The 10,685-nt window shown below is 35.6% G+C and overlaps 1 protein-coding gene across 1 annotated transcript; it reads right to left on the bottom strand.

Moving 5' to 3' along the window:
• Positions 1-240: 240 nt before the first annotated feature.
• On the bottom strand, positions 241-5,534 carry LOC133292099 (transcription factor bHLH48-like). The gene is made up of 7 exons (XM_061490474.1): positions 4,755-5,534; positions 4,528-4,656; positions 4,358-4,423; positions 2,589-2,657; positions 1,903-1,974; positions 938-1,145; positions 241-591 (listed from the first exon to the last, which is right to left on the bottom strand). Exons 1-7 carry the CDS (start codon positions 5,175-5,177, stop codon positions 554-556), a joined length of 1,005 nt encoding a protein of 334 aa, XP_061346458.1. The 5' UTR covers positions 5,178-5,534; the 3' UTR covers positions 241-553.
• Between the last annotated feature and the right edge of the window lie 5,151 nt (positions 5,535-10,685).

Raw genomic sequence — 10,685 nt, 5'->3', positions numbered from 1 at the left:
ATTCATTAGGTGTCTATTTCTAACTAAATATCACGTTAGTCTCACAAATGAAACAACGAAAATCAGAGCAGAAACAAGGCAATCCAGGTAGAAGACAACAATACCACCCAGCTGTTATGCTGCACTGTTGCCAGGATCAACAAATAACAATATTTATGGCTTTGTGATAGAAATGGGAGAATAAAAAATGGACAACCAATATAATAGCATCTGAATAGCATTCAATTAACAAACCAACAAACTTCCATGATAGTTCGGTAACAATCCGTTCAATGATTTTACAATCTGAATCAATCAATCACTTCATAGATTGAATGACCCCTATAGTTAGTATACATAGTGACAGTAATATATTATATAAAAATAGCATACCAATTCTTCTTCCTTGCTGGCTGAAGAAAATCCAGGTTTCTAACTGACTCTGACAAATAGAAGACAAAGAAACCCTGCTTAATGTTGAGGCTGCTCAAATCACTGCTAATTCCTAAAACTATATTTGATATATACACTACTAGGCTAATTGCTACGAGTACCACCAGTTCTCTGTACCCCTTCAGAGCTCCATCTTCAACTGATTTGAGTGCAGAGATACTGTATCACAAATTAAGTAGTTAAATTCAGATTCAAAAGTAATAACCAGAGGAAAAAATAAAATAAAATCAGATTCAAAATTATCCAGCTCCCTAAAAATTTAATAACAACTCTACTACTCTACTTGTGTATGCAAATTATTTCCTTCCGAGCCCATCCGTCCCATATTTCCATATGCTTTTCAGTATCAAAATGCTCTATAAAACAGACAGCTCCAATCCCTCTCTATTTATGAAGCCCGATGCCAATGGATGCAGGAACCATGATGACAATAAATTAGACAAATTTCTGTGGAACGTGTCTATTGGGAGGAGACATGTGCAACAGAAGCTTAACTCTGATCTACCTGAATTTGCTGATGAGTCATAACTCAAAAGTGAGTTTTCTGGAGTTATGAAATTAGGGGTATCTTCTTCCCTCCCCCAAAGTGGTTGTTGGAATGCATCAAATTGCCACGGTTGCTGATATTGCTGTCTGTTTCCGTTGTGTGGGATTTCTGGCCACAGGACAGGTGCAACTGTGGCGGGGAAGTTACTGTCCATCAGAGATACACCCTACAAGTTGCAAACAAAATTTTATCAGCAGTAAGAAAATAAAGTAAAATATCAACGGAAAAGGCCGAACTGGCTCTATTGCTTCATCCACAAAATTATATACACCCTCCACCAGCTCCAACTGAACACATATCTAAACAATCATTTTCAATTCCATACACCAGCCCCTGACCCTGATTTAAGGATGGAGCCGCAATGATTTCAATTACAATGTCCCAGAGAATTTGTAATTACTAATTAGGATGGATCTAGGCAATCAAGTGAAAACATTTGTTCACGTTGTTACTCGGTGTTTAGTGTTTCTTAGTTGGCCTAGCATGACATCCTACAGAATGGAATGAATGACAGTAACTGATTACAAGCCATTTGTTTTACTGTCCCCATTTTCAAGTTCACCATTTCACTCGGGCAAGTATGAATACACTGGGCAATCACCATTAGATAGGCCAGCCGCGTAAAATTGTGATCCATCACTCGCTAATCTATGTGGAAACTTAAAAATTTTAGAAAGTAGTCTAGAATTACATCAAGACTGCTTAATAAGGCACAAGTGTGGATGGCCTCAACGAAAATAGAACTGAAAGTGCTCAGAAGGAGATCACATATGTTATTCCTCATCATTTTAGAGCCAAGCAAAACAAGTTCATTTACTTCAGAGTTCAGATTACTCCCCCAGCCAAAGACAAATACATAAATTTACATTTTTTTTTTCCAACAAGAAAAAAATGACAAAGTGAGACTAATTCCTAATACTTACTTCAGTAGCCAATATGCTGTCGAGGCCGAAATCAATTCTTGGGTTAACTGCTGCCAGTTTCATTGATAAAAACTGAAACCAGAAGGTAAATAAATGAGAAAAGGATCATATTGATGAAAATGACTTACTGCATTGTGTTCCAACAGAAAGACCTATTAAATCTTCTCATTCTTGAGATATCTTCACAGTTGCATTTCACTTTCTAAGCAAATTTACTTCGATAAAATATCATCACAAGAAAACATTTTGTCATTTTGTAATTTTTGAGCAAATGCACTTAACCAAGCAATGCACAATTCCAGGAGCATGCAATTTCAAGCCTCTAGTCCCCAATACGCATGGGAAGATAGGTCAGACACATTATTCTGTGTTTTTTGAAGAAGGGTCTGCAGTTTAAAATGTCATATAGTGCAAAATAATAGGGCCATGACAGCTTTAAAGCTTATGGTTAAGCAATGTTTTATTTGTTTCAATGACTCCAAAAATGTTTCAGAATCTCAGTAGCATTTTACTGGATTGAAGGATCAGATAAAGATGGGGAAGAAAGGAACACCCGCCCCTTCTTTTAAAAAGTTTGCGAGCACTATCCACAGTCATATTGAGAATCAGATTGCTGCTAACAACTTTATCCTTCTCATTGTTTGTCAAAACAATTGCCTAGAATGAGAGCGATATGAAAATCTGACCTCCACTTGATGCTGTAGAGATTGCACATGGTTGATGATTTTATCCAGAACCAGTGCCGTTCCTGATATCTGTATGGCAAACTTTGTCATGTCAGCTATCTTTGACTTACAAAAAATGTAAAAATGTATCCGTGACACAAATGTGACCGAAAATTGTACATAAATAGTAAAGCAGTAATTTCACAGTGAGAGAATTCAATTAGGGGAGAAAGCCTTTACCAGATTATTTTTCCCATTGAGAAACATCCACAGATTAGAATTATTCAAAATATTATTTTAATATAATTATTGCTGCAAAGCCCTCCAATCATTCGTTATTTGCATCCTAAAGTTGACAAACTCTTGAAACTAATTTAAAATTTTAGTTTTGAAGATACAACAACAAATGATGTTAGAACGCCAGTGCAGCTTTAAATCAATTGGTGAAGCACACTCTTGTGGCTCATTTAGATTGCAAAACTTTCCGAGAGCAATTAACCATGACTCAACGGGTAAAATAATGAGTAGAGAGCCCATAAATCAGAGTTTCTGACTAATAATATCCAGTAGCTCGATACAGCAAAGTACGATTGAAGACTCAAAGGTCTTACTGGAAAAGGTCATTATTATAATAACCCTAAGACCACCAAAGTAGAAAAGAGTAATGCAGTATAAACTTTTAATTTTTGGAGATAAATCTTGAGGTGTGTATTTCGCTAAAGTTTAGGCGACATTAATTTAGATCATGTACAATGTCCAAAGGCAGTGAGGTTTTCCGTTTGGTAAATGCACTCCAAAAGGTATGCTTGCTTTTCTCACCCTATTTTCGTCATCCCATAAATGATTGATGGATACCAAACTATGATGGTACCATCACCGCCACAAAAAGGATTAATGTATCACTTGCTTAGGGGACCCATGGATACTAGTTTCAACACACCCACCTATGTGCCTTCCAATCGTTAAAGCCAGAGTCCAGCTACGATAACACACCCCCACACACTCTTTTCCGCCCCACAGGCCGACCCTTCTGTCTCTTCAATAAGCCAGAAGGCTGAAGAAAGGAACAAGGTGGATTACCTTAATTGTCGTGTACAAACCATGACGTAATTTTTGTTTTGTCCTTTTCAATAAACAGGGACTAATTTACGGGCAGAAGAAAAAAGAACCACTATATTATTCTTATGAAACATCCTTGTCTTGATGTCAATTTTTGTACAGGTTATGAAAAGCTTCTTTCACATTGACGTCCAAAATCCCAGAGTCAGAGAAACATGTTACTGAAACTAAACCAGTTGAGGAGGGATGAAGGGTTGCTATTAGTTACCTCCAACTCCATGCAAGTGATGCAACATCACCTGGATAGAACAAGGCTAAAAAATAGTAGATCAAGATTGGAAGGACAATTTTTTTTTTTGTATTGGAATAATGACAAAGTTAACCTCCAAACAGACTACTTAAGTACGTTGTAAGTTGTAACCAATCTTCAAAAGGAAATACCAAAAAGAGAGAGAGAGATGGGTAAAATTACACTAATGCCATGTTGACGCCCAATGAGTGGTAGTTAGCACTTTTCTTGATGCGAAAGCGAGCACTTTTTTTTGGTGAAAAGGTGACATCGACAAACCCCATTTATTAAACCCCATAATCCAGAAACATAATTGCACTTTAGGGAGACAAATTAGACAGATAATCATGACATAATCATGAAAATAAAGAATAAAAACTAATTAATTAATTCTAATAACAAAGGGTTAATTAAGACCAAAACAAGAAGGAAAGGGACCAACCTTGTTGCAACCGGGGACCAGCTCTTGTAAAAGTTTCATCCGAGCATTTATCTTCTCTCTCCTAGCCTACAACACAATTAAAATAAAATAAAATAAAAAATTATCTAATTAAACTTTCTGATAAAGAACTTAATTAAATAAATTAATCAGTGGTTAATTAAAGAGCGTACCCTTTCTGCTAAGCTATGGCTATCTGTGGCTTGACCTCGACGAACTCGAACGTGAACGTACGGAAGCTTCTGCGCGTCGCCTGAACTCTCGTCCGCAACGCTCTTGCTCTTCTTCGACGACACTTTAACCTGCGTTTCACAGAACCAGCGAATTCCCCCAAATTAGGGGAAAACAGAAACCCTAATTCTCGAGAATTATCGCAATTGAATTGGGGGAATGTACGTACCTTCTTCTCTCGCTCCTTCCTCTTTGTGCCCTTCGGATTCACGTCCTCAACCGCAGAATCAGAGACACATCCACCTCCCTGAGTCGAACTCTTGTTCGAATCAGTTTCCGGCGGCTCGTTCTTCACTCCCGTCGGCGGCGAGTTCTCTCCTGCGAACACGGAGAACCTGGCAGCACGTTCGATCAACTCGGTGTTGGAAGGGAAGGTCAAATTGCTGCCTTCTCCGCCGCAACCGAAGGCGTTCAACGGATAGGGTTTCGGGTTGCTGACGTGGCGGCGCTCCGGCGAGTGGAGGAGCTCCACTGCCTGCGTCGGCGGGAGCTCAAGCAACGCGGTGAAGGAGCTCGCGGTTTCCGGCGCCGGAGCCATTATTCCCTGGATTTCTTCGTTGAACTGAATGGACTCGAGTGTGGTTTGCTCCATGATCCAATCGAACCGAACCGAACACAACAGAACCGAAACCGAACTGAACCGGGTTCGAATTGTTAGGGAAATGAAACTATAACACACCCGAGTTCAAGGTTGATTTTAAAGTTTAAAGAGTTTGAAAGCGTTGCGATGCTAAAAAATGAAGTATGAGGAGAACGAGGATAGAAAAGAGAATGAAAAAAATGGGGAATGAGGAATGTGTTTGGGAGTGATATAAAAAGGGTAATGCTTTTTAATGGTGGTTAATGTGCTTCTCTCTCTCTCTCTCTCTCTCTCTCAAGTCTCAAGTTCAATTTCCCTGTCTTGTGTGTGTTTCTGTGATTGTGTCTCTGAGGTTGCTTCTCCACCATTTCAAGTACCCACGAAAGCAACGTTGCTATTTTCTACGGTTTCTCTATAGTCTAGCCTTCTCAATTATACGGGTATTTTCGTACGGTTGTAACGCTAGAGTTTAATACATGGTTGTTGTAAGAATCGGACGGTTCCTGACTCCTGTTCGATCAGATTAAAAAAATAAAAATGCCAAAAGTTAGTTGGTTTATTTTGATAACTGTTATTAGGGGAAGGTTATACTTATAACCTATTTTTCTTTTTACAACCTCTTAAAATCAATATCTTAACCGTTGATTTCCGTCAATCAACAGTTAAGATTTTTGCAAATAAAATTTATTAAATAATTATTAATTCACAATAAATCTTAACCATTGATTGACGGAAATCAACGATTAAGATATTGGTTGTAAGAAGTTGTAAAGGAAACTATGTTGTAAGTATAACCTCTCCCTTATTATTATAAACATAAAAGTAAAATCATCTTTTTGGCCTTCACCTAAAAAGCTTATAAAGAGGGATATTCTAACTACCAAAATTTTTCAATATCAATTTACTACATATCTAATCACTATTAGATTAATATTTTCTCTCTCTTCAAAAATTATTTAACATTCTCTCTTTGATCCAATAGTAATATGATGGGTAATAAATTAGTAGTGAGAATTTTTGGTAGTTAGAATATCTTTACTCAAAGTTTATATGATCCGGTGGTTAAAAAGTTTATCACTTATGAACATGGTAGGGGGTTCCAGTTCAAAAAATTTCAAGTTTAAAGATGTATTAAATTATTCTTTAAGTGCAACTATTTTACGAGACTTCGTATAACTTTTACCTAGAATATCGGTAGCATTAAGATACTAGTTAATATGAACCATTGATTTTAATGACTTATATATCAATGATTGAAACGCGGGATTCGCAATTATTTATGGCCGTTTGATTAAATTTTTTTTTTTTTTTGGAGTTACCCAACCCTAATTACCTCTTCGAGGGGAGTTGGCTCCCTCCGATATCCCCACAAGCTTCGACTCTTTGAGCCGACTATGGGACTAATCCGGAGTGCGGGGGTCAGTGATGGCTAAAGGTTCAGCCCCATCCCCAAGAATGCATTTAGCGGAAATCGAACACATGTCCAACCACACTAACTCAACGCCAAGATTTTAGAACAAATTTAAGATAATTTAATAAGTTTTTGAAAAAAAAAATCTAAAACCTAGGGGTCCAAGTGAAAATTGGAAACCATAGGGAGTTAAATGACAAAATATCTCAGCACAGTGAGTCTAACTGATAAGTTTAAAACTACAGGGTCAAATGATAATCATAAAACCTGAAAATGAAGTTTTCGCAAAAGATTTTTAGCAACAATGGAAATCTGATTCTTCTCATTACATACGTTGATTATACACAAACAAATATCAGTCGAATACAGTGATTCTTCGTATATTTTGCCAATTGCAAGGACGTTCACACAAGTATAAATTTTTTAAAAGATTAATGTCATAAGCGGGTGTTTGTACAATTTTTTTTTTAAATTACAATAATGTAGTTTTTTTTTTAATTTTGTTAGAGATTAGTCTTTCCAACTTATAAAAGAAATGCTAAAAGAAACAACGAGGAGTTAAATGATAAATTATTTAAGCACAATGAGTCTAAGTGATAAGTTTAAAACCACATGGGGTCAAATGATAAATCATAAAATCACAATGGGTGAAAATGAAGTTTTTCCAAATCTTTTCTCCACATCAACGTTGTTAGGTCCAACAAAAATGAGAAAAGAGTTCATGTCTTTAGTGATTAGGGGTGAAAGTGAATCGAGCCGGCCTACGGCCTAGTCTATATAAGGCTGGGCTTGGCCTATTATATATAGTCAAATAAAACAGGTCTGAGCTTTTAAAGAAGCCTATTTAGAAAGTAGGTGATATGTTTTTTTTTACATGTCGGGCCTATAAACCTACAAGTCCGTCTATATCATATTATTTATTTTAAATAAAATAAAATAAGTAGTACCAAATGGTGATAGTTCAATGGTGTATGTGAGCTAAGTAGGTGGTGGAAGGACCTAGGTTCGTTCCCTCACCAATACTATCTTTGAGAGTTGCATAAGATATGTACCAATCTCTACAGTACCATGAAAATCAACATTATTGATGCCTATAGTTCTAACTTGGCTGAAGATACCATCCAAGCGTTAATATACGACGGAGATTGGCTACGTAATAGGTACGACTTGAAGAAAAAATAAAAAGTATAAATTTAATCAATTGAAATTATTTTATAATTTAATTATATTCGATTAAATTTTAATAGAAATTTGGCTATATTTTTTATATAGGAGGAACCAACTTCTCAGTATGTGAGATTGCCTATATGAATCTATTAAAAGAATTTTTGTTTCTTAATCTTATTTTTTTTGTTTCTATTCGTTATTCTTGTTTTTTGTTTTCTACATTTACAAATTGTTTGCCAACTTATGTAATCTTGGAATTGTATTTGTAGGGGAGAGAAGATGAAGAGAAGTTTTTGGCTATTACAAGCAACATGATGTGTTTGTTGGATTTATGTAGTTATTTTAATTTACATAGTATAAATTTGTTTGTTGGATCTGATGAAATATGTGTTATTTAGTTTGAGCATTTTACTTTTGAAAGTGACTTAAATACAGATTGTGATGAGTTTTGTTATTATTCATGGTTCTGTTTGGACGTTGAAATTGTGATTTTTGTTTTAGCAACAGAATTTGAGTATTTTGTAAAGTTGATTCATGGTTCTGCTTGGAAGTTAAAAATTAACAGCCTAACGGGCCAAGCCAGGTCATTTATTTATTTTATAAACAGGCAAAGTCAGGCTAACAGTTAGACTTGTACTAGGCTCGGGCCAGGCCAAATTGAAATTTTTTGGCATAGGCTTGGATTTTTCGGGACAAAGCTTGGCCCAGCCCGGCCCACTTTCACCCCTACTAGTGATTCATTGTCTTTACTGCCGATTGCAGACTCTTATAGGCACTTAGAATGGGAAGGGAAAAGAGAGTGGGGAAGAATTTAGAATGAGAAAGGAAAAGAGAGTAAGGAAGAAATCAGAAGGAGGGAAGGAAATTATTGAAAATTTTCATTCTTAATTTATTATCGTAATGTCTTTAAATAGACTATAAAAAACAATGTAATTGCTAGAGTTTTAATGAAAAAATAAATTTATAAAGATACATCCTATTTAAGATAATTTGAATAAATAACTTATATCTTGTTAATTAATTATGTATAAAGTTATTCAAGAAATCTAATATGATAAGGTCATCTTCTAGAAGTGGTTAGTCCACTCAATAATCTTGGAGAATCTTGGATCATCCGGAAGAAAGGATATGAGGAGCGAAGGCATAATTCAAGAAATCTAATATGATAAGGTCATCTTCTAGAAGTGGTTAGTCCACTCAATAATCTTGGAGATATATTGGGTTGCTCTTCTTGTGTGTGGGCCTTGTGTTTGGGTTGTTTTCCTATTAATGCCATTCCTTTTTGTCATGATTTTCCTCCGTGAATATCACTAATGGAGAATTTCTCATCTGTTGTGATGGACTAATGTTGTTGTAGTGCCTAGATTGACAAAGCTGCATCATAGGATTTATTTATGTTTCTTTTAGAATCAATCTTGTTTGTCCGTATGGTTGGATTTGTGTTTCTCTTCACTCGAGGACAATAATTGGCAGTCTTTAATAGAATCTGGAAAGTGGGTACTTAGCATTGTGAAGAATTATGTCCACGCGAGAATTAAAGCACCGCCTATTTTGTGTCAAGTACAATCTGTGAGAAGTGCAACAGTCCACTTGGTTGACTTGTTGGAATTTTATGTTGAGGTTGTCGTCTGGTATTGTGTGAAAATTGTGGATGAACGATTATGATTAGTGAATTGTGAGTTGGAAACTAAAGGTGTATCCAACAATGACGGTGACAACCGATATAAGATTTTCAGCAATAACCCTGTGTAACAAGGTCTAATGTTGCTCCTACACTTACACTTTCTCAAGGTGTATAGTTGACAAAATAGTAAAGATCACGACTTGAATTCAATGGGTGTTCATCAAAGATATTAGAAGTGATTCTTTGAATTCCAAATTCGGAAGTTTGACCTTTGACCTTCACAACACCCTTTTACAAAAGTAATCTATACATAAGTTTTCAAAAAATTAAAAAACCCTGAATCTTTGTGAACAAGCTTTAAACGATAAAATTCAGCACAAATCTCAATTAGAATGTTTGAAAAATATTTTCAAAATTATTATTATATTTTAAAATATTTTAGATGATTGGGGAAATTGATAGTACCTTTTAAAGCCTATTTAAGGGGTGTATTGGAAGTGGGGAAAAATTTGACCCTAACACCACCAAAGTGGGAAAAATATTTTGCATCAATTCCTTCCCCTTTGTCATGATCTTCCTTATAACACCACGTCTGCAATCAGGGAGTTAACTGACATATGGTACAAAACATGCTCTACAAATTATGAATTAAGTGGAAGGCTTAACATGCCTACTTAACAATTTAACGCATTTCCTATTATTCCCCACATTGCCACATACATAACTTAGTTTCAAATATTATAATCTACACAGTCTCATACCTGTACAAATTTCTTGAATGCTCTACCTATGTCTATTCTATTTATATTTGTACTTGACAAATATATTCTATTCAAATATGATCATAGAGACCATTCTGAACAGAATCCTACAGACAGCATAACGACTGTAATTCGGATAAATCCAATTCCTATAATATAGTAAATTTACACAAAACATAAATAAACATTATCGGACTTAGAATTCATCCATGAATTCACACAGAATCTGACTCAGAGTCAGTCCCGAACATAATTAAACCTGCGAATCTTAAAATACAACAGATACAACACATAATGAATTACCTCATATACTGAACTATATCTTTAAGCCAATACATAAATACATACTGAAATTCATAACTTCATTACAGATAATCAAAACAGAGGCTAAATATGCCTATCAAAAAAATAACATTTATCAAGATGCATGGATACATATGCCTCAAAAAGTATATACATATACACACAAGATTCAAAATACAAAATCCAGCTCCAACACTAGCCACTCTGCACAGGCCTTTTGCCCTGAGATGACTGATCAACAACTGCTGGAACAC

The sequence above is a fragment of the Gastrolobium bilobum genome, unplaced genomic scaffold (assembly GCF_033153095.1).
Source record: "Gastrolobium bilobum isolate Gb01-03AN ecotype WA unplaced genomic scaffold, APGP_CSIRO_Gbil_v1 utg81711, whole genome shotgun sequence".
NCBI classification, from domain to species: Eukaryota; Viridiplantae; Streptophyta; class Magnoliopsida; order Fabales; family Fabaceae; genus Gastrolobium; species Gastrolobium bilobum.
Note: the sequence above shows the minus strand (reverse complement) of the source record. Positions and strands in the feature narration are given on the sequence as shown.